The following is a 23,718-nucleotide window of genomic DNA, read 5'->3' as shown; positions in this document are numbered from 1 at the left end:
ACAAAGCTCGTAGAAAAGCGTTAGCTCAAGCTGTCTCACGGTAACACCTGGCAGGTGCTTTCCACTCCGAACCACAGTGGCCAGCAGGACAGAGCCTGAAATAAGTCTTTCTAGTTTCTGAGGTCAGCTGAAGGCCGAAGTGCAGCTGTCCTTGAGGCTCAAAGATTCTAAAGGAGCATGATGCTACTTTTGAAGCCTCCTTCTACCCCAAACTTTATTAGCCTTTATTTAAAACTTGTGCTTGTCTATGTTTAGGGGGCAAAAATTAGGTACTAGAAATGATGGAACTGCTGGCTAAATACCAGTCGGGAGGTCAGTTATACTCATGTCTGGGCTCTCTACCAGGAGAGGAAGTGGCCTCATACTGTGGTGATTGTTCTGGCCATCACAAAGGAAAAACAGGGATGGGTGGGTTCCTCACACCTGGGGTTCCTTTTCTGAGGCTGTCACCTCAAATTAACCAAAACTCAGATTAGGTCTCCTTTTGCTAATCTATCAAGGAAGGACACCATTCAACATCAGTCTCTGAGAGATTGTTCTCATACAAGATTTATTCCCCAGCACTCACCCACCCACCCACCCTCAATTCACAGTGGAGGATTTAAGGAGATTCAGAGCAGGATCCCCCAGTAAAAGACTTTCCAAATGTTTTGCTCTTCTTCCTTCCCTCCCTCTTGCCAACTCCCAAGGCCTGAAGCTACACACACTCATGCAAAACCACAAAATCCCACTCCTTTCCCACACCTCCCATTTTTTTCCACATCAGAGCTCATCTGTAAGACATCTGGACTCTGGAAAGAGCGATGACATCCAAATTGTTTGAGAACCTAAAGTGAGGAAATGCCCCTAACCTTCACACATAAGTGACTATGAAACAGGCACCTAGCTCTTCCCCTTTTCACTGTTAACCGTTTTCACTCCCTGGCCTCTGTACTTTGTCCATCAACCAAGAGCAAACATGTTAGTATACCCCCCACCTGCAGCACATGAAAATGGGCTCTGTCCAACATCCTCACTCAAGAATGGGGGTGTCGGGGGAGTAGTCCCTGAGGATCGGCAAAGGATTAATACAAGAGGGAAAGAGGATAGCAGAGTTTGACTTGAGCTCTGATTATGGACGCAGAGAGGGAGTAGGCTGGCACAGGTTTAGAACCAAATATTTTTGGGTTTTTTGTCTTGCATTATATTATTAGGGGCTGCAGAACAGATACCCTTAGAGGGGTCTCTGCTGCATGGACATAATTCTTGCTATCTGGGCTCATCCTTAAAGAAGTCCTGCCAAATTGGGAAGCAATTGAAAAAAAAAAACAAAAAACAGTAAAGGAGCTGGTGCAAGAAGAGCTGTGGCTCCTAGGATGAATGCCACAGAGCCATTTGTAAAGTGCTACTTTGCCATCCCCCATGGAATTATTGCTTCTCCAGAGGAGGAGCAGAGGAAGGAAGAGAATATATAATTGAGTATGGTATTGCTTTGCTCACTGCTCAGAGTGTTGGTCAAATAGAGCCAGGGGTTAGCAGCACCAAAGACAACCACACAGCTTCGGAAGATTCAGTGAGACCTCAAGACAGAAGCGCTCACAAACCCTCCCAGCCAGCTGACCCCTATTGGCCCAAGGTAATGTAGAAGACTCCCATCCCTACATCATGTTCACATTTCTTAAATTTCACAAGCCTTATTTTGGAACACTGGGAGTCAGCCCTCAAGAAATGAGGACAAGCTAAAGGAAGAGGGAACGGGTCTGCATTGCAGAACCAAAGGACAGCGTGCTTTGAAAAAACACATCAAAGCATAGTCTGACAGAAGATGACAACGCTTCCAGCTGCTGCCTGATTTTGGGGGGTTTTAGGGAGGCAAGGGAAGGAAAGAAAGGGACTCTTCTATCATTGAGGGCCCCTGAGCACCCAGACCTAAAAGCAAACAGCAGCACTTCTCAAAAAGGAATCAATATCCCTGACTTTGTTCCCCAAAGTACCATCCTGATGGAGAGAAGCCTCCTTTGGGAGAGCACACTCTTAGTTCAATGCCTAAGCACAGAAATGGATGTCTAGCTGGCAGTAGGGTAAGGAGTATCCTCTCTAAACAGGCCTCTGAGCATCAGTCAGGCCACCCAGCATACAAATATCATTCAGGAGATGGGACCTGGGTTCTTCCCCTGCCCCATCACCCTAAGTGGAGGGAAAAAAAAAAAAAAACCTAAACCACAATGACCCCCTAAAAGGAGTCTGTCTCCTCATTGGCTCCTGGAACTGGCAGGGTCCAGCTGATTCAGCTCTGACTGGTCCAGAAGTTCAAAGTCATCTCCCTCAGCATCAGTGTCCAGGTCTGAACTAGGGGCTCTGAGGAAGCCTCTTGTTGCTCTCCGGGGAGGTGGGCCAGAAGGGCCTGATTGGGAGGCTCCTGACATGGCCAGCTGGATCATACCCTGGGAGACCAGGCTGGCAAGGTTGCTGGTGAGGTTGGATCCTACAGGCAGGGCACCAAGCAGGAGCTCTGGCAGTGCAGCCTCATCCCGGCTGGAAGGGAGAACCTGGGGATCCTCAGCTCCTGGTGCAGAACGGTACATCAAGCTGGGCATCCCAATGCTGGTATCATCCTCATCATCCAGGCCAGCAGGATCCACATTAATGGAAGGGAAGTCTGGAAGGTCTCGGGCAAAGGATTCCTCTGGATCACTATGACCATCTAGGTCTGAGAGAATACAGGGTATATTAGACACAGCAATTACCTGGTCCTCCAGTGCTCCAGACTCACAAAATGTCAAGCCACATAATCATATTTTTCTCACTCTGGGTATCTCATGATGATGCAAAACCCATGGGACTAGTTAGCTCTTCTCTACTCATAGATGGTTATGATTGCTACTAGCCAGAGAATTCCCGCCCCCTGTTCCTCTTCTGTGCCCATGAGGTTGAGGCTAAGTCTACTAAGGGACTGAGGTCTTCAATGAGAGTAGCACTGCCATCCTGGATGTACCCACACCCCTTAGGCTGCTCTGCCACAGCATAGGAGACAAGTGCACATGGGGGGCGGGGGGTTGGTGGGGGGATGGTGGGTGTGTGCCTGTATCCCCTCTGTCCAGGGAAGTTGAGAAGCAATAGTCAGAGCCACTATCAACCCAGGTCAGAGGTTCTCCTCACCTTCAGAACCTTCTGTTAGAGGTGTTTGGCCCCTGGAAAGATTGAATGTGCCATTGTCTGTACAGGAGACCTCAGCATCTGAGTGTTCTGAGTCAGTGATAGCCAATTCCCTGGCAACAGCAGAATCATCCAGCTTAGAAAAAGAAAAGACCAATAAATCTGAAGAGATGATGCCATTAGAATCAGAAGCAGTTCCTAGTTATAGCTCTACTAATTTTGAGGCTACCCCCAAAGGCCATCAGTGTAACCAGGGAAAGATGGGGACTTTATTCAAAATCTTGACTCCTTTTAGGTTATTCACACCCAAAGAAAATGCTCTTAATTGTCCATCTTTTAAACATAGAAAGAAAAGCAATCTTGGGAATCAATTAGCTACTTATTCTTAAGAACTGACACCCCACACCTGCAACACACACAAATGTAACTGACTATGAGATTACTTTTCACAGGTGACTGGGAAGAGACATTCTGCCAGAACCTAAAGGTGGGCTAGGTGTTTAAAAAATGATCATACCAGCTCCAGAAATTCTCCATGATGGTAGGGCAAAAGGAGATGTGGGAGGGAGTGTGCTGGTCACCAGGCTCAAGTTGAAATCTGGATACAAAGTCCCAATGTAACACTTATTTCGCTCCTTGTCACTGCTCTCAGGAGCAAGGGGATTCTGGGGTCTTGAAATCTGGTTACTGCCTAAATGTAAGCTGCCACATGTATAAAAGGGAACCTAAAAACAAAAACTGGCCAGTGGAGTACTCCCACATTCAAGTTACCTGAGGACAGAAGGCAGCAAGCTCCTCTTCACTGTCACTATGGTTGTCCATGGTACGTTCTGGGTATAGAGCTCTGCGACGCACTATGTGGAAAGAACAGAGCCTTGATGCCTTCACTTGAGGGGGAAAAAACCCTCTTTGGACTTAAAAGGCATAAAATCAGAACATAAAAGAGATCCTCTGAATATGACCCTTATGCCTATATAACAGTAAATGAGGGTGAGGCTGCTGAGCCTAAGTGGCAAGATGAGTTGATAACACAAGAGAGAAATCTCTCTTCCAATATCTTCCTTCTACCAACCCCCATGTTTCTGTTCTAGTCAGTTACTACAAGGCTGATAAACACCTCAGGATCAGCTAGGGCAGACTTAATGTTAAGGTAGCAAGTAGAAACTATAATAAAGGGCAAATGGAGATACCAACTTTGGTTAAATTAGGCTTTTGAGGACTGATAGTATTCAACTGGCTGGCCCAGGATAAGCTGGGTCTTGATGACCACATGTAGGGCTCTATGAAGGCCAGGGCTTAATGAAACACTCAACCTGACAAGACCTAAGAGAATGAAAAGTTTGCTCCTCTATAACGAATGTTTTGGATGGATCTCAAGCTGGTACACCTCCAGCCTGTAAGGTGGCAGTTTTTAATCTCATTTGAAAGCAGCTTTTGGTAGTGATGAGAGGCCAGGTTGATTTGGAAAGACCTGTACTGACATTTACTAACTGTGAGCCTCAATTTCCTCAAATGAAAGAGAATAAAACCACCCACTTCTCAAGGTTGTAAATGGTTAAATAAAATGAATGAAGAGCCATGAATAGCCAAGGGAAATGCTTCATAAATGGCAGATAATATTAGGGACATCTTCAAATTTCTTTCATTCAACTGGTGAGAATTTTTCTCAGATTAAAGGGCAAGTCTGGGACTCCAAATGAGGAAAGCTGGCAAACCTGCATAGATTTCCCTGGAATAGAATATTGATTTTATTTACCACTCTCCACCCCCACAAGCCATTTCCAGCTTCTCCCACTTCTCCCACCTAACCCATATGTTAGACCTATAGGCTTTTTGTTCTCTTTCCCACACTTCCAAAGTGGAAAGAAACCTCCCCATGACACTTACATTGTCTATCTCTCTGCTTGGACATCATGTAGCCGCGGACACTGAAATCCAGCCGCTGCAGAGCTGGCTTCAGCCGCACATAGGCTCGATCCCACAGTCGATGGTACACAGCAAGGGGCCACATCATGACAGTGACAACTGAGAGTAGGAGCGGGAACAGTAGCAAAATGAAGAAAGGGCTACTAGAAGAAATCCTAACTCTTGTTCTTTGTGTCTGTTATGTCCTTAGGGCTTGAACATTTAGTATGGAATAAATATGCTTAATTCTGCTGGTCATCTTCTCGAGTCTCCCGTGGGAAGTTTGAGGCAGGGATTTCTGTAGCCACCCACAAGGTCTAGTACAGAGCTATGCACAGTACAGTATACTGCTGACAGCCCAAGGACAGAACCTGGTAGTATGGTCACTTGCAGAGGGGTGTCACTGAACCATAAACAAGGCCAAATGGTAACAATGCCTCAGAAACTACATAATCAATCATGTGAAGTTCTGATGTATAATAGCCACAGCTGGAACTACTCAGTTCTTTCAGTTCTAAGCAGAATACATGCCAAGAGGAAACAACTAAATTGATATAAATAAAATGTACTCTAAGGAGGAAAAGAGTGGTCCAGGGTAAACAGATCCTAATAGAGGAACTCTAAGAATAATGTTTTATACACTCCCTCCTTTACAGAGACAGACAATCCTTTATAGTAGGATGCATCATATATTCACATATGTTAATGGAACCTCATTATTCCCCCCCCCCCAATACTGGGGGTTGAACCCAAGGGCACTCTACGATTGAGCTACAGTGGTAGAGCCTTGCTCTTTTTATTTTGAGACAAGGTCTTGCTAAGTTGCCAGGCTGGCCTTGAACTTGCAATCCTCCTGCTTCAGCCTTCTGAGTAACTCAGATTATAGGAGTATGCCACCATATCCATACACCCTTATCAATTTCTAAAACTGACTTAGTAAGAAATGGATATGAGCTGAGGCTATAGTTCAGTGATAGAGCACCTGCCCAGCAATGTATGAGGCCCTGGGTTTGATTCCCAGCACCATAGAGAAATGAAATGACTTTATATGTGGAGACCCTGCTACAGGTGAAAAGACGTTTTCATGACTCTAAACAGGTAATATACATACAGGAAGGTCACTTTCTAGAGATCCAAGATATAAAACTTCTCTCCCTCAATCCAGGGTAAACTGTTGGTTGCAAAAGCTATGAGCAAGGTACTGCTTAAAGGGGAGGTATATACCATACTTACGCATCAAGTAGGATAGCAAAAGCCCAGGGATGTAGCGACCCAAGACAGCCATAAACGTCAGTATCCCACAGCTCAGCAAGCAGAACTGGGAAAGTTAAGAAACAAAATTCGGCATGGATGGGGAATTACAGAGGAAATGTGACTGAAGATTCTTTATGTTCTAGAGCCAAACATAGACATGTCAGAATAAAAGATGTAGCTACTCTTGCATCCAAAGATAATTCTGTTCAGGAGGAAAAGAAGGATATTTCCTTCTATTCAAATTCCTTTTACTTGGCTAACCCCATATAGCAATACCTTTCATGCCGGGAAACTGGTTTGAATAGGACTTAGCCAAAAATTCTCTCTGAAAGCAAGTGCTGGTGGGTGGGATTTTTAAGTCAAAATAACAAAGCAGAAGACAAGAAATAAAAAAATAAATAAAACCCAACAACCTACCACATGTTTAGTATGACACAGAATGCACAGAAGCAAGCTTTCTTTCCTGTCTTAGGGCAAGAAAATAGCTTACTCTATGGGGATTAGGAGTGCAGCTCAGTGGTAAAGTGCTTGCCTAGCATGCATGAGGCCTGGGGTTTGATCCCCAGCACCACAAAAAAAGAAAAAAAAAGAAAATGGCCTACTCTAGGTGACTAGCACACCAACCAAGTCATCAATCTCTTTCCTTAGTCCTAATGTCAGTCAGAAGTACCATCCTACAATTTCCCTCTGTTTCTACAACTACAGCAGTCTTTTCTTTATTGAATGAAGATATACAGTAAAGGAACTGTTTCAATTTAGCATAAATTGAACTGAGAAGCTACAGATGAAAGTGAAAAAGGGGAGAATCTTACCTTGCCTGGGTTTTGCTTTTTGAAAAGCAAAAGATTCCTTATGAAAATGGTCCCACTAACCCAGACTTCAGCTACATGGTGGCAGAGCTCGGGCACGCTGAGCAACCGAGGGTGCACAAAGCCCCAGCTATGGGAGAGAGAAGGGGGAGCTGTGAAAGGAGGGTGTTAAAGGTCCCCCCATCTTGCTGTGCAGGCAATCAGTGCTTCCGGTTTAAACAGGGGATGGGGAGTGGCTAGTCCCAGGTGCATTGGAGGTGAAGCATGACTTTCTTCTTGGCTCATCAGGTTGAAACTTGAATTTAGGGACTAGGAGGGCAAACTTGTTCTGACAACTCCACCCTATGAGCAAGCGGCCCAATCCACGTGTATAAACCTGCCACCAGCTCCAAGGCCCTTTGTGTTTAGAAACATTTTTTCCCCCACACTCAGATAATTGCAATTCACTATGATTGCAATTCAGAGATATAAGTAAAGCACAGTCTGACTGACACCACTGCTGCTAGAGGGACGGCAATGGTGGATGTGCCCCTCAAAATAAATAAAGCAAAACCAAAATAAACCACAGCAGAGAAAATTCCTTGGACAAAACATATGGGGTGGATGAACTGAGAAATGAAGCAGGAGCTGTAAGACACAAGAGGAATCTTTGGCATTGGCTTGTTGATGCCAGGAACCAATGTGTTTTCTGATCAGGAACTTTAAATAGCCAGAGGTCACAGAAAACACGAAATAACCTGGTATAAAAGCCAGGAGACAAATGATATTAGTTGCCTTTAATTTTTCACACTGGGGCTGCATATCACAGCTAATTCCCTGGCATGTTAGGTTATGGGGCTCTGTAATGCTGCTTTTTCAGAAACTTCTCTTATGAAGATCAGCAAACATTGGCCATCTCAACATATTGGTATCTAAACTTTAGGATTTGTTAAAATGATTATTTGGAAAAGACTAGGTTTCTCAGTTACATTGTGTGTCCAGAACATGAGGTTAACAACATGTAACCAGAATATTACAAGAGAATAAATCAGAGCAACAAAAAGGGATTTAATTAGTGTTCCATACCTCTCATTGTCTAATGCGTCGGGTCTTGGCACTACAATATTAAAACAAACACCAGCATTAGTTGGTAGGGAAAACTAAACATGAAAATGTTAGGCTGTTGGTCTGACAGCTCAAGTTTTAATAGGTTCAGGGAAAAGAAAACAGTAATAGCCAATAAAAAGGAGACACCATGTTATATTGCCAGAGTTAGGGAGCTGTAGGACAAGTGTGGGACAAGGGATAACTGCTATGCCTGTTCAAATAAGGAAATAAGGCTTATGCCTGTCTCATTTTGTGGGGATAAAGGAAGCATGGTCCAAATGGACCACTAGAGACCCTTTATAATTACCTACACAAGAAAAACGGTCCATCCCATCTCGAGTGTGTCTGGATTGCTCTTACACATCAATTGTGTGCCAGGCTATAGAAGCATGTTATAACTACTCCAACCCTAGAAATCTACCTATTCTCTTCAAAAAGACACCCATTATTTACCCCAAATGATGTAAAGTCTTTTGACATTCATTAGTTATGAAACCAGCAGACAAACTACACGATTCCTTAAAGTCTCTATAAAACAGGATGGGAATGTATTTAAAAGTTGTATAACTTAGTTCGAATGTCCTGCCAACACTTCAACATTAACATGTCCAAAACCTATATCAAGTCTCTCTCCTGAGAAGATCCACTCTCTCCCTTGAGGATATTTTCCTCCCCTTTTTTCTTTTCAATAAACTTTGCTAAGGGGAAGGGGAAAAAAAAAAACAAAACACAAAAACCCCCAAACTATCAATTTTCGTCATTCACACCTCCACCTAAACAGACTTCCCTGAATGCCTTTGGCAATATCTGCAAATGTGTCATTCTCCTACTCTTCTACTTTTAAAATGCCAAAGTTGGATTTGTTGTGGTGGTGGTGATACTATGAATTGAAGCCAGGAGGGTTCTACCTCTGAGCTACATGCCCAGGCCTTTTTCTAAATTTTGAGACAGGGTCTCACTAAGTTGCAGAAGATGGTCTTGAACTTGCTATCCTCCTGCCTCAGCCTCTCTGGGATTACAGGAGTATGCCACCATGTCTGGCCCTAAAATTGGCTTTTCTCACTATTTTCTTTTTGGTATTAGGGATTGAACCCAGGATCACTGAGTCACATCTCCAGACCTTTATATATATATATATATATATATATATATATATATATATATTTTAAATAGTTTTATTTGGTTTATTTTTATGTGGTGCTGAGGATCGAACCCAGGTCCTCGAACGTGCTAGGCGAGCACTCTACCGCCGAGCCACAACCCCAGCCCCCTTTTTATATTTTTTGAGACAGGGTCTCACCAAGTTTAGAACCTCGCTAAATTGCTGAGTCTGACCTTGAATTTGCAATCCTGCCTCAACCTCCCAAACCACTGGGATTACAGACATGCATCACCACGCCCGGTTTATCATTTACTCTTTTAACCCATATCCAACTACTTATTAGTCTTGATGTATCTTCCCTTCTTTACAACTCTCTAAGCCATCCACGATTTGTTTTCATGGACGTCATTCTGACTACTTCCCACAAAGACACTACTATAATCTCCTAATAGGTCTTCTCATTTCTTTTTCTCTCTTTTAAAATGCTACCAAATTAATCTTTACTATCACCTCAGTATATAGTTGTAACTCAAAAATCTTCAATGACACTCACTACATATAGGATAAAATCTAAACTTCTAAGCCTAACTTTAAGGGCTTATAAAATCTAATCCTTAACTGGGTATGGTGGTGCAAACCTGGACTCCTACCTACTCAAGAGGCTGAGGCAGGACAATTACATTCAAGAGCAGCCTGGGCAATTTATAAGAAACTGTCTCAAAATAATTTTTAAAAGGGCTGTGAGTTGGGTACAGTGATATAAGCTTATAATTCTATCAACTTGGGAGGCTGAGGCAAAAGGAACACAAGTTTGAGGTCTGCCTCAACAAGTTATTAAGAAACTAAACAACTTAAAAGACCCTATCTCAAAATAAAAAATAAAAAGGACTTGGGTTGAGGATGTGGCTCAAGAGGTAATACGCTCGCCTGGCATGCACAGGGCGCTGGGTTTGATTCTCAGCACCAAATAAAAATAAAATAAAGATGTTGTATCACTGAAAACTGAAAAATAAAAATTTAAAAATTCTCTCTCAAAAAAAAAAAAAAAAAAAAAAGGGACTAGGGATGTAGCTCAGTAATAAACCACCCCTAGGTTCAATCCCCAGTACCACCCTTGCCCTGCAAAAAAAAAAAAAAAAAAAAAAAAAGGCTGAGGAGCCGAGCCAAGTGTGGTGGTGGCACACACCTATATTCCCAGAAACAATGGTAGCTGTGGCAGGAAGATTTCAAGTTCAAGGTCAACCTGGACAACTTAGTGAGACCCTGTCTCAAAGTAAAATAAAAAGGGCTGGGATACATTTCAATGGGTTCAATCCCCAGTATGACCCCCAAAATAAAAATCCTAATCTAATTCCAGCATACTTTGAATCTTACCTCCTAGCACTCCCTTTAATGCATTCTTCATTCTGGGCCAAATGCTCAATTCTCTGTTCTTAGGACATACTTTGCAGCTTATGATTTTGTTTTTGTATTCTCCCCTGCACCCCCTGCTTCCTGGTACTGGGAATTGAACCCGGGGTGCTTTACCACTAAGACATATCCCTAGCCCTTTTTTTATTTTGAGACAGAGCCTCACTAAATTGCAGAGGATGGCCTCTAATTTGCCATTCTAGTACCTCACACCTCAGCGTCCCAAATTGCTGGGATTATAGGCATGTGCCACCTTGCCTGGCTAGCTTGTGGTTTCCTAAATTAACCAAGCTATTGGACTGTCTAGAAACACACTTTTCTCTCCAGCTGGCCCAATGTTTTTCTTCATTCAAGGCTTGGCTAGGGCAAAAACACATGAATATATCAATCAGTCTGTATTGTGACAGCTTTGATATTATTCTATAATTATAACGTTTATGTATAATTATTGAAAAAACAAACCATCGTAAGGTACTTTCTGTAAGTCATAATTCCTATCTTATTGCCTTGCAAATAAGCAATTTAAAAGAAATCTTGAGAGATAAATTGATGCTGCCTCAGTAAAGATGTATATTCAATAAGGAGATTTATTTTTAAAAATCTTTAAAGACTACTTATTCCTCAGGCCAATCATTTAGACAATAATATATCAGGTGGTAGATATGTATTTCCTGAACTTAATAACAACACAACAACAAAGGCAGAACCCAGGTTTAAGAAACCATAGATGGGGAACATGCCTTTCAAGTGTCTCCTAAAGCAATAATTCAGACTTCAAAAGTTGGTCCTCAGCTCCACATGACCCTCAAAAAAAACTCAAAACTAGAGGCAAAAATCACAGAAAAGACCATTTCCAGTTGAAATTTTTCTAGATGTTACCAAACTCACCTTTTATCTCAGGCCAGATTTTGTTCTTCCATTGATCAATACAGACAATGATCATCAAGCCAAATGCAAGTAAAAATACAAGACGTAGGGATGTCAGTGCAAAGAACCTACAGAGATGGAAAAACAGGAGGAAGATCATTAACAAACAAATTAATTTCAGAAAATAAAATGCATGCACTACAGGATTTGTAGTAAACGACCTTGAGTTCTAGTGCTTTTATTGTTGTTGCTGTTCTGATACTAACTAGTTATACACCTTAGGAAAATATTCTAGACCTCAGCTATCTTACCTATGAACAGATATAATTTGCTTCTCTAAAGGCAGAGGAGTAAATCAAATAATTTTTTTTTTTTTTGGTGGTGGTGCTGAGGATCAAACCCAGGGTCTTGTGCATGCGAGGCAAGCACTCTACCAACTAAGCTATATCCCCAGCCCAAATAACCTCTTTTTTATTGTTGGTTTTTGGTTTTTCTTTTTTGGTACTGACGTTTGAACCCAGGGGCACTTCAGCAAATTACATCCCCAATTCTTTGTATTTTTTTTAGTCAGGGTCTTGCTAAGTTGCTGAGGCTGGCCTTGAACTTGCAATCCTCCTGGTTTAGCATCCTGAATTGCTGGGATTGAGTGGATATATTATTACACGTGAATATTCAGGGATTGGCAGAAGAACTTTAAATTCTTTCTCTATACACACTTGTGGTTTTCTTTTTCAATAAACATAAAAGCATGTTAGTTGAATAATCTTTAAAAACAGCATTTGGGCTGGGGTTGTGGCTCAGTGGTAGGGCGCTCACCCAGCACTCGTGACACACTGAGTTTGATCTAAGCACCACATAAAATAAAATAAAATAAAATAAAAGTATTGGGTCTACCTACAACTAAAAAATAAATACTTAAAAAAACAAAAACAGCATTTAAGCCAGGCATGGTGGCACACACCTGTAATCCCAGCAATTCAGGAGGCTGAAGCAGGAGGATGGCAAGTTCGAGGCCAGCCTCAGCAATTTGGCAAGACCCTAAGCAACTTAGGAGATCCTGTCTCAAAATAAAAATAAAAAAGGGTTAGGAACTTAGTTCAATGGTTAAGCATCCCTGGGTTCAATTCTCAGTACAAAAAAAAAAAAAAAGGATTTAAAATTATACAAAAATGAGGGAAGAAAAGAAATAAAGGAGAATCAGGAATTTAGCCACCATTGACAACCCTATTTCAATTTTTTCTACCTCACCACTTAAATGGTACCATAATTACCTATGAGATTATAGAATGAAAGCATCTTAGCAAAAATAAGCCTCTAGAACTGCCGAAGGCATTACTCTTCTCTCCAAAGCTAGTGTATTATCCTAACAAATAAGCAAATTTAACAAGGTCAAAGATAAAGGCTCTAGAATTTCTTACTCTAGCACCCACTGTTCTCTCCAGATTGCTTGAAGGAGTTCTTCAGGAAGGCAATCCAGACTGTCTGCAATCTTCCCTTCCTTGAGTATGATTACTAACAAATAGAAATTGGAATAAGGAAAAGATGCTAAACTTTTCCAAAGAGGGTGGTTTTCCAAAGATAACAGCAATAAAAATACTTTTTCTCTAAGACCTATACTATATTCTTTGGTGTTGGGGATGGAACCCAAGGGTACTTTACCACCGTACTGCATCCCTAGTCCTTTTGCTAAGGGTCTTGCTAAACTGCCGAGATTGGCCTTAGCCTCCTGAGTTGCTGAGATTATACTCATAAGCCACTATGTCCAGCAATCTATATTATTTTAGTAGCTTGTTATAGCCCCCACTTACTAGTCACATAAACTATGTTTCAATTCAACTAAACAAACATTTATTGAGTGCTATTTGCCAAGGCCTTGTGGTAAGCAGTCCATTTACAGAAAAGTAAAACTTGAACCTTACTCTCAAGTATATTTGCATGTATTTACAATATAACATGACAAAGTAATAAGAACCAATATCTAAGCTGGGATTTTTTTTTGCAGGGGGTGGAGGTACGACTGGGGATTGAACCCAGGGGCACTTAACTACTTAGCCACATTATCAACCCTTCTTATTTTGAGATAGGGTCTTGCTAAGTTGCTTATGGTCTCACTAAGTTGCTACGCCTGACTTTGAACTTTTAATCCTTCTACATCAGCCCCTAAATTGCTGGGATCATAGGTGTGCACCACTGCATCCTGGCTTCCAAGCTGGGTAAAAGATGATTGGTAAGAAAACAGGGCAAAATGATATGGGAAAGAAAGGACATTCAGAATGGGAGAAGATTTAACTAGCAAAATGTATTAAAGGAATTACCAACAGTATGACTGAACAAAGAACAGAGGGTAGGGATCAGAATGAGGAGAAAGGCAGGAGTCAGATCATGAAGGGCCTTTTATGACAAAGTGTACTGGGGTTTTATCCTACAGGTGACAGCCAATCTCATAAAGAGTGTATTTTCTGGGTCACATAGGCTATGTGCATTGAGCATTTTCCTGAACAAGATTAATCCTGGTCCATAACGTCAATTTCAGGCCTAGATATATCCTTTTCTTTTTTTAAAAAAATATTTATTTTTTAGTTTTCGGCGGACACAACATCTTTGTATGTGGTGCTGAGGATCGAACCTGGGCCGCACGTATGCCAGGCGAGCGCGCTACCGCTTGAGCCACATCCCCAGCCCCTAGATATATCCTTTTCTTGAACAAACTACTGTAGGAACTTCAGAGGAAGAAGAGTTTTTCTGTGTGGTATAAAATAATATTCCTGGTCTGTGGTTTTGGCTCAGTGGTAGAGCACTTGCCTTCCTCACATGAGGCATTGGGGTCAATTCCCGGCACCACATAGAATAAATAAAGATATTGTGTCCATGTATAACTAAAAAAAGTATTCCTTAGGAAAATAGCTTCTTTTAAACAGACCAAAATTCAATAAAAAGATTACCTTAAAGAACTAGAATTAGGGGCTGGGGATATAGCTCACTTGGTAGAGTGCTTGCCTCACAGAACAGACCCTGGGTTCAATCCCCAGCACTACCACCACCACACACACACACACACACTCAAAATAGAATTGGCCCAGTGCGATGGCGAATGCCTGTAATCCCAGCGGCTCAGGAGACTGAAACAGGAGGATCCCAAGTTCAAAGCCAGCCTCTGAAAAAAGCAAGGTGCTAAGCAACTCAGCGAGACCCTGTGGCTCAGTGGTCAAGTGCCCCTGAGATCAATCCCTGTTACCAAAAAAAAAAAAAGAACTAGAATTTACCCTTCCAAGATAACTAGATAATTAGTATTAATATTCTCTCAGGGGCCTGTGGATAAGTGTTTGTTCTTTCTTTCCTTCCAGCCCTAAATGCAAAATTCCTAGATGCAGAAAATATTAATCTCAGATTGATTATATCTCAGGATTGGGTTAAAATGAGGTCATATTATGCTTGTAATTTTATAGAAGCAAACTAGGAGGTTAGAAGTAAAAATTCAAAACATCCAATTCTGCAACTATGTACAAGGGCAAGACATAACTAAAGATATGGTACTTAGGAGACTGAAATAGGTAAAGTGTGAGGGATGAAAAGAAGGAAGGAAAAAGGACTAGGGACCTAGCTCAGTGGTAGGAATACTTGCCTAGCATATGTGAGGCCCTGGAGTCAATCCCCAGTGTTGGGGGAAGAAAGAGTGATTCAAGTGGAAAAAGAAGGGAGGGTTCCTCTGCGTTAGTTTAGACCTGCAATGTTGATTTCTGTAGGCCAATCATTCACAAGCATATATAACAGTGCAGAAATTTGATAAGGCAACATGCAAAATATTGTCCAACTTTAATCAGCAGGAGAACCTTCCAACTTAGCAAAAACAATGTAAATATACTTTCCAACTTAACAATGTAAATATAGCCAATGCTGGGCGTTCACGTGTGAATTACTCAATTAGGGACTGTCATACCCCGTTACTCCTTCCACTCATTGTGGGCTCACAATCTATTTTTTCTTACTGGTATTTATTTTTTGTTATTTCTTTTTTTGGGGGGTGGGTAACAGGGGATTTAACTCAGGGGCAATCTACCATGGAACCATATCCCCCACCCTATTAGGTACTTTATTTAGAGATAGGGTCTCACTGAATTGCTTAGCACCTCGCTTTTGCGGAGGCTGGCTTTGAACACACAATCCTCCTGCCTCAGCCATCCAAGCCACTGGGATTTACAGACATTTGCCACTGTACCTGGCATGTTTTGTGTTATTTCTAAAGACAGTATGTTTATTGAGAAAAGTTTAGAAAATGTAATTAAAGAAAATAAAAATGAAATTAGTAAATCCCTATCTATGAAATAGTCTTACCAAAAAAAAAAAAAATTTCCTTGAAGCATCACCCCCCCAAAAAAGTGAACATGAATCTGATGAAGCCTCTAGATTCAACTACCTTTTTATAGGAAATATAGAACACAGGGGCCATGTTAAGCCACAGGGATGCAGTCAGTAAAATCTAGTCTCTAGGATACTTTATAGGACCGAAGGACTTCTTCAGCAAAACAGACTAGTCACAATATGTGGACATCATGTGACTCTTAACCCAGAAAGTTGTGTTTTTGTTTTTTTTTTAAAGCCAAAGTATCATTTATGAGAAAATTGGTCATTTGAACACTGACTGAATTTTACATGAATGGTACTTTGTAAGTCTATTTTTCAGACATACTGAAATATCTAAAGATTAATTACATTACATTCATGATTTGCCTCAAAACAATGAGGAGGAGCCAGGTGTGGTGGTAAATGACAAGAAACCCAGCAATTCAAGAGGCTGAGACAGGAGGATCACACGTTTGGGACCTGCCTCAGTTATCTTAGTGAAAGCTTAAGCAACTTAGTGAGATCCTATCTCAAAATAAAAATAAAAGAGCTAGAGATGTAGCTCGGTGGTAATGCACCCTGGGATCAATCCCTAGGAAATAAATAAAATAAAAAGTAAATAAACATAAAAAAATAAAATAAAAAGAAAGAGGTAGAAAAGAATTATAATATAAAAATACAAAATTGGCAATGAATTGAAAAACTTAAAGCTGAATACACGGTGGTATATATTATTCTGTCTACTTAAACATATGTTTTAAATTATTAATAATAAAAGTTTTAAAGCTGGATGAAGTGACACAAGCCTATAATCCCAGCTACTAGGGAGACTGACACAAGAGGATCACAAGTTCAAGGCCTGCTTGGGCAGTTTAGCAAAACACTATCTCAAAATAAAATTAAAAAGACTGGAAATGTAGCTCAGTGGTAGAATGCCTGCCTAGCATGTGGGAAGCTCTGGGTTCAATTCCCAGTCATGCCAAAAAAAAAAGTTTACAAAATGATCTGTCATCCACACATTCCATAAAACATGAAGATTATTCTCAAAAAATATGTAAATCTATTTTAGAAATAAAGATGTAAATCTATTTTAGAAACCAAGAGAAATCTTGATTTTAATCTTTTTTTTTTCCACTAATGTGGAAGATTTTTAGCACATGGCAATGGTTACACACCAATGTGAAACCGTTTTTTTTTTTTGATTTAGAGAGATTTGCACCTGCACAGTTGCTATTGCTCCCAATGCTTTAAGGTTTAGGGTATAGTCCATTGAATAAAAAAAGTTGAAATCAGGACAAATTACTTACAGAAAGAATTGGTATTTTATATTCACATATAAAAATACTGTGAAGGGGCTGGTGTTGTGGCTCAGTGGCAGAGCACTTGCCTAGCATGTGAGAAGCATGATCCTCAGCACCACATATAAAAAAATAAAAAATAAAGGTACATCAACAACTAAAAAATATTTTTTAAAAAATACTGAAATACTATGAAAGTACATGGCATATCTGGTTTAACAACCTTCTTTTTCACTTAATGGTACATAGACCCAGCACTACCAAAAATAAATGAAGTACATAGATGTGGTTTTTCCATATCACCAGAAAAATATCAAAAACTTTTAAAATGATTACATTATACATATATACCATTTGTCCTTTAAAACTTTCTCTAATTAGCCAGACATGTTGTCTAAATACTTGTAATCCCAGCAACTGGGAAGCTGAGGCAGGAGGATTGCAAGTTTGAGGCCTACCTAGGCAACTAGCAAGACCCGATCTCAAAAAATATATATATATAAACAAACAAACAAAAAACTCCTTTCTCTAATCAAAGTATTCCCGATTTTGATGTAATAAATAAAAACTAAACACTACAAACACTAAACATAAATCTCTGCCCTTACCTATGATTAATATTTTAAGTGGACTAGTAGGTCAAAAGGCATTAACTTCCCCCTCCTCTAATAGGTGACTGGGTTTAGAGGAGTTTTACCACTGAGCTACATGCACAATCCCTTTTAAAATTATTATTATTTTTAATTTTGAGACAGTTTCACTAAATCACGCAGCCTGGCCTCAAACTTGAAACATCCTGAACCTCCTAAATCACTGGGATTTTAAGCCTGGGCCACAATACCCATTAGCATTAACAATTTTTAAAAATAACTTATTTTGAGATATGGTTTGTATATCATAAAATTCAATCTTGCAAACTGTCTGATTCCGTGGTTTTTAGTATCTTCACAAAGCTGAGCAACTATCACCATTATCTAATTTTAGAGCATTTTCCTCGCCCCAAAAGAAATCCATGCCCATCAGCAATAATTTCCTACTTCCCTCACCTTTGGAAAAGATATGAACATTTTAAATATCTTGCCAAACTACTTTAGAGAAAAGCTTTCCAATTTATGTTGCCATTAGTCATATGTCTGTTTTCCTTCATATTTCCCAGAATTAAATATTATCTTCTTTTAAAATTTAATAAGCAGAAATTAGTAATTCAATGTCACTGTATTTGAATTTTCTAATGTCTATGAAAGTGAAATTTTATTCACAGTTTTTCTTTTGTGTCCCTTCATTTTGTCAGAGGTAAAATCCAATTAAATTGTCAGTCTAAATAAAATGCCCCTTAGAATAGCAATCTGGTCTCCAGAAAGAGCTTAAAAAATTATAAAAATAAACAATTAACTGTGGATCCTTATTATTAGGTTAAGTTAGAATTTTGTTATAATAATAAATAATGACTACTCAACTACTTTTTTAAACATTTTTTTAGTTGTCAATAGACATTTATTTACTTATTTATTTATTTACGGTGCCAAGAATCCAAGCCAGTGCTTCACACATACTACGCAAAGCACTCTAGACCACTGAGCCACAACCCCAGCCCCTCAACTATTTTTAACCAAAGAAGATACTATTCCTAGGTTTCTTTATTATTATAAAGTAAGCTTGTCTTGGGGCTGGGGATGTGGCTCAAGCGGTAGCGCACCCACCCTGCTTGCGTGCGGCCCAGGTTCAATCCCCAGCACCACATACCAACAAAGATGTTGTATCCACTGATAACTAGAAAATAAATATTGAAATTCTCTCTCTCTCTCAAAAAAAAAAAAAAGTAAGCTTGTCTCAATGGCACTTCAGAACAAAGCATCCCATCCTATAGACAGTAAGCTCATTTGTGTACAGCACTTGTGACTGTCTGGTTAATGAGCCAGCCACTGAAAAATTAAAAGGAAAAAAAATGATCTAATCTATGTCACCTAATTGTAGTTGTTTCTTGCATAAAAACAGAAAGGAAACTAACTAGCTGCCAATAACCTACCCATATATTTATGGAGAGAAAGCACCCAACCTTACAATTTGGACATGTAAAAACTGAATGAAGAGAGGAAATGTTAACAAAAACATTCTTGAGACTCTTGGCTACTAAAAGCAGAAAGAATCCCCCTCCAAAGACTACCACCAGAAGCACTGAGTTCATATAAAGTTCAATAGCTTTTGTGTTTTGTCTGCAGTACTGAGGATAGAACCTGGGGCCTTACATATGCTAGGAAAGTGCTCTTCCACTGAGCTACATCCTCAGCCTTTTCTACTTTTTATTTTGAGACAGGGTCCTGGTAAGTTGTAGAAGCTGGCCTGGAACTTCGATGCTCCTGCCTCAGTTTCCCAAGTAGCTGAAAATAGATAGGATTATTACTAGTGTGTGCCACCATGCCCCATGAAAATTTTATTTATTTTCATGGTACTAGGACTAGAACTCAAGAGCCTCACACATGGTTATTTAACCTTCTAAATCATAATTGCTTTATACTCTTCATCATTTCTCAGGTCATTTAAAATTTTTAAATTTATTTTGGGAGAAGGCAAATTACCTAAGCTAGCTTCAAATTTCAATCCTCTTGCCTCAACCACCACATTTGATTTAGATAATAGATTTTTTTCCCCCTACATAACAAATGTCTACTGAAATGGGCCCTCCCTTCCATTTCCTGATCCTATTATTTTTTAACTCAAATTCTAACCTTTTAAATCAGAATTATTTTATACTCTTAATCATTTCTCATAAATATTTTTATTGTTTTGGGAAGAAGGCAAACCAAATATTAACTTTTACTTTTATATATATATATCTCCCAGCCCTACTTATCTGTTTTCATTTGTTTAAACAAGAGATTCCATAATGACCCCCAAATATAATATGGTTGTCTCAGACAAAAGACCAAAAGCAAATCCCAACAGGAAAACAATTTGTGGATTAAGCTTAATCAATCTCCCTAATTCAGAGAGTATCTAGATTCATAGAACGTTAAAAATTGGAAAGGAGGTCTACAGTTATCCAGACCTCCTTGAACCGTGTGCTTTGTGGAAGTCAGAGGAGGGATTTGAAGTTGCTATACATTTTCAGTACTTATTTACCCACCATCCCACTTATCTCCTAAAAAGCAAACCAAAAAGTTATTAAACCTATTCTTTTTTTTTTTTTTTTTTTTGGTGGTGGTGCTGGGGATTGAACCCAGGGCCTTGTACATGTGAGGCAGGCACTCTACCAACTGAGCTATATCCCCAGCCCCCTAAACCTGTTCTTTTTTTGATGCTGACAGGAAATACTCATATTCTTCCTTCAAATCACTCATTTGATTTGATATCACTCATTTGAAATAGATGGGGCTGAGGCTAATGAAAATACAAGCTATTAGAGGGAAAGGCTTGACATTTCTATTATTATTGTATAGATAACAGATCAGTGTCCAGAAGTAATTTAGGATTGAACATCTCTGATCTCTGATACAGCCACTATATTAGTTCTGAAATCTAAAAACAAAACAAAAACAAAACACTGAAAGTCTCAGAATACTATGGTAACAAGGAACCTACATGAATCTGTTTTACTTTATTTAATAATCTATTTATTGGGCTGGGGATGTAGCTCAAGCTGTAGCACGCTCGCCTGGCATGTGTGCGGCCTGGGTTCGATCCTCTACACCACATAAAAATAAACATGTTGTGTCTGCCGAAAACTAAAAAATAAATATTAAAATTCTCTCTCTCTAAAAAAATAAATAAATAAATAAATAATCTATTTATTTTTAGGATGTAAAAAGGCATAGTCACGGGGAAGACAGGGGTTGTGGGGATAAGAAAGACAGTAGAATGAAAGAGACTTTATGACTTTATGTAGATATGTGACCGTATGACCAATATGATTCTAAAATATATATATATACTCAGGAATTATATCCTATCTATGTATATCAAAGTATATAAGTGCATTCTACTGTCATGTATAACTAATTAAAACAAATAAAAAATTAATTAAAAAAAGGCATAGTCACAGGTACAGAAAAATCATAACTGAGAATACAGAACACTGAAAGTTAAGAGCTATCTACCTGAATTTTAATGATATTTTGTTCCTCTATCCAATTTCCTAATACCTCAAAATGCAGAAAATGTTAATGATGTGCCATCATTCAGAACAAAACAAAGTATTTCTGATCTAAGTTAATGATCCTCCTTTTCCTAAATATTTAAAATGTCTGAGAACTAAACAGTCACTTTTCCACATTCCTAGCTGAAATGTTAGCGTTCTTACTCAATATGAAACTATTTTTTAGTATGCAAAGTCTAACATTCAGTTTAAACTTCAAACTATACTTTCCAAGGAAGCTCATTTCCCCTAAACAATCTATGACAGCTACAGGAGTCTCTAGGACCTCAACACTATCTGTGTATCCTTCACATGTATGCATACTCACTATAAATGGCATACCCAACTGTTCTTTCAGTCTCAAGTCACACCTCCATTTTGCTATATCTTTCCCCCACCTTCCTAGAGTGTGATGGGAATATAACAAGAGTAACTGTTCTGGATACACAGCAGGCAAGCTACCAGGAAATGCCAGAGATAAAGACCAAATACAACAAAGCTTTAAGAGACCCAGAGTACAAAACAGGAGCTCTCACTGAGATTCTAAACATGGCATATTAATAAACTTAAGTAAATACTGTTAAGGCCCAGCAAATTAAAGCTCACTGTGGCATTTAAAGATGTGTCTGGGTTAAAGGAGCTCCTCATATGCAGACCTCACCCCCATATTCTATGAACTGGTTTAATGAGGACCAACTTTCTTCCTAGGGTGAACTAAACCTATTGTGGGAAACAAAGTTTGACTAGATAAATGCTCTTGAATGAGGTGCTATGGTAAGGGTTCGCACAGTGAGCAATGGGAAGAAAGTTGGTACCTAGGTGTCAAAGAAAAGCATTACCAAAAATGGGTCATGTATGTGGTAGGAAAATTTTGCCTTCTTTACTAAAGACTCTGGAATCAAGAAATACCAGAGACTGTTGTGACATCTTCAACATAGGTCCTTTTCAAACTGGAAGGAAATGACTTAGTAGTTGGACACTGAGGCTTCCAAAGAAAATGGAACTATTTATTCTGTTCCAGCTCACTGAAAACTTTTTCAGATGAGGATGTTTTGATTTCAAAGCCAATAATTTTAAAAAGAAGTATATTTCTAGCAAAAGAAAATTTTAAACATAAGTTGTTGTTTTGAGGCATACAAGATAGTTTTATTTCATTCAGCCCTGTAGAAGTCCCCCTAAATGTCAGTTCCCTTGGAATTTCATCAATAATATTTCACTAATTAATAATAAACCCAAAGTGTGCTTGGTAGATTCTATGAAGCCCTAATCCACTTTAGGTTATGACAATTTAGGAAAGGGGCAGCAATTCCACCTTCCCAGAGCATGACACATACAGACACTTAAAAGTATATTTATAGAGTCACTTGTCAAGCTCAGGAAGACTCACACTATTAGACAACGTCAATTTCCTTGCTTATAAACCGTGGCTAAGGATGCCTTTCTAATTCTTTTGAACAGGGAGGAGTTGCAATCAAAGTGCTTTTAAAATTGTTGAAATCTCACAATCACTATTTCATAACTGTTACTTAAAAACTTATAATTTTCTGGAGACTCACACTGACGCTTAGACTTCAACCTTCTTCACTGGTGAGAGAATATGTAACAGGCTAAATCATGCTAACCGCTCAAGCTTGTTTTCTTATCACACCTATGGCTAACACCTTAAGCCTCTACTCTCATAAGAGCTACTAAAATCTCTGGAGAGAATCTTCAAGCCACACTTGAGCAGGCAGGAGAAGAGACGTTAAAGAGAAACAGCGTTCCCTGGCTAACAAGAAGCGCCCTCGCTCACTGCGAGCAGTTCAAGATGTTACCAAATCTCCTGCCAGAAGTGTGGGGCGAGTGCAGGCGCATATAAAGCAGAGAAGATAGCTAGAAGGTCCTGGGAAGAACTAGGGTACCAAAGCCTGGAGGCGAGATGGAGTGGAAGGAGGTGAGGCAAAATTAGGCAGGTACAGGAAGGAGCCATTGCAGCGAAGAAAATAGGGCAGGCGAGAGGTACAACCCTAGAGAAACCTAATTCGCGCCTTGGAGGATTTCTGAGGGTCCAATTCTCTCACCAGAAAGCCGCGTTCAGCCCCAGGCACCACAGGGCGCTCCTGGCTGGCCGCTCCCACACCAGGGCTGCCTGCACCCGGCTCAGCAGAGGCTCGTAAGGCCCCAGGACCTCCACCAGGGCCCGCTGCGCCGCCTCAACTTGTTGGTCGCGCTCCCAGGAGTCTGACATAGTTCGGCGACCCCTGAAAGCCGACCCTGAAACTGGGCCTGGGGTCGCGGCCACCCCCTCAGCCTCCGCCATCTCCCCCCGGCAGCCACAACATCCGGGGCCGCGGCTCGATAGTCACAATAACACCAACTGCGCAGATGCGTAATCAGCCA

General features: G+C 40.1%; 1 protein-coding gene across 4 annotated transcripts; it reads right to left on the bottom strand.

Annotated features, from left to right (window-relative positions):
• Window positions 1-648: 648 nt before the first annotated feature.
• Retreg3 (reticulophagy regulator family member 3) lies at window positions 649-23,718 on the bottom strand. 4 transcript variants are annotated; one of them, XM_078041996.1, is made up of 10 exons: window positions 23,400-23,517; window positions 12,530-12,625; window positions 11,590-11,696; window positions 8,169-8,199; window positions 7,107-7,233; window positions 6,274-6,358; window positions 5,023-5,160; window positions 3,907-3,989; window positions 3,139-3,271; window positions 649-2,689 (listed from the first exon to the last, which is right to left on the bottom strand). In XM_078041996.1, the coding sequence occupies exons 3-10, from the start codon at window positions 11,642-11,644 to the stop codon at window positions 2,232-2,234; spliced, it is 1,110 nt and encodes a 369-aa protein (XP_077898122.1). In that variant the 5' UTR covers window positions 11,645-11,696; window positions 12,530-12,625; window positions 23,400-23,517; the 3' UTR covers window positions 649-2,231. The 4 variants fall into 4 exon arrangements, with proteins under 4 accessions (XP_077898122.1, XP_005321942.1, XP_077898123.1 ...); XM_005321885.5 differs by lacking the exon at window positions 12,530-12,625 and having other exon boundaries at window positions 23,400-23,718; XM_078041997.1 differs by lacking the exons at window positions 8,169-8,199; window positions 12,530-12,625; window positions 23,400-23,517.

The sequence above is a fragment of the Ictidomys tridecemlineatus genome, chromosome 3 (assembly GCF_052094955.1).
Source record: "Ictidomys tridecemlineatus isolate mIctTri1 chromosome 3, mIctTri1.hap1, whole genome shotgun sequence".
Classification (NCBI taxonomy): domain Eukaryota; kingdom Metazoa; phylum Chordata; class Mammalia; order Rodentia; family Sciuridae; genus Ictidomys; species Ictidomys tridecemlineatus.
Note: the sequence above shows the minus strand (reverse complement) of the source record. Positions and strands in the feature narration are given on the sequence as shown.

Coding starts and splice junctions, on each gene's coding strand:
- Retreg3 (XM_005321885.5), bottom strand. CDS start 23,638: ATGGCGGAGGCTGAGGGGGTGGCCGCGACCCCAGGCCCAGTTTCAGGG. Junction 7,234..8,168: donor GACGCATTAGACAATGAGAG/GTATGGAACACT, acceptor TCTCTCCCATAG/CTGGGGCTTTGTGCACCCTC. Junction 3,990..5,022: donor CAAGCAGAGAGATAGACAAT/GTAAGTGTCATG, acceptor CTTTCCACATAG/TGCGTCGCAGAGCTCTATAC.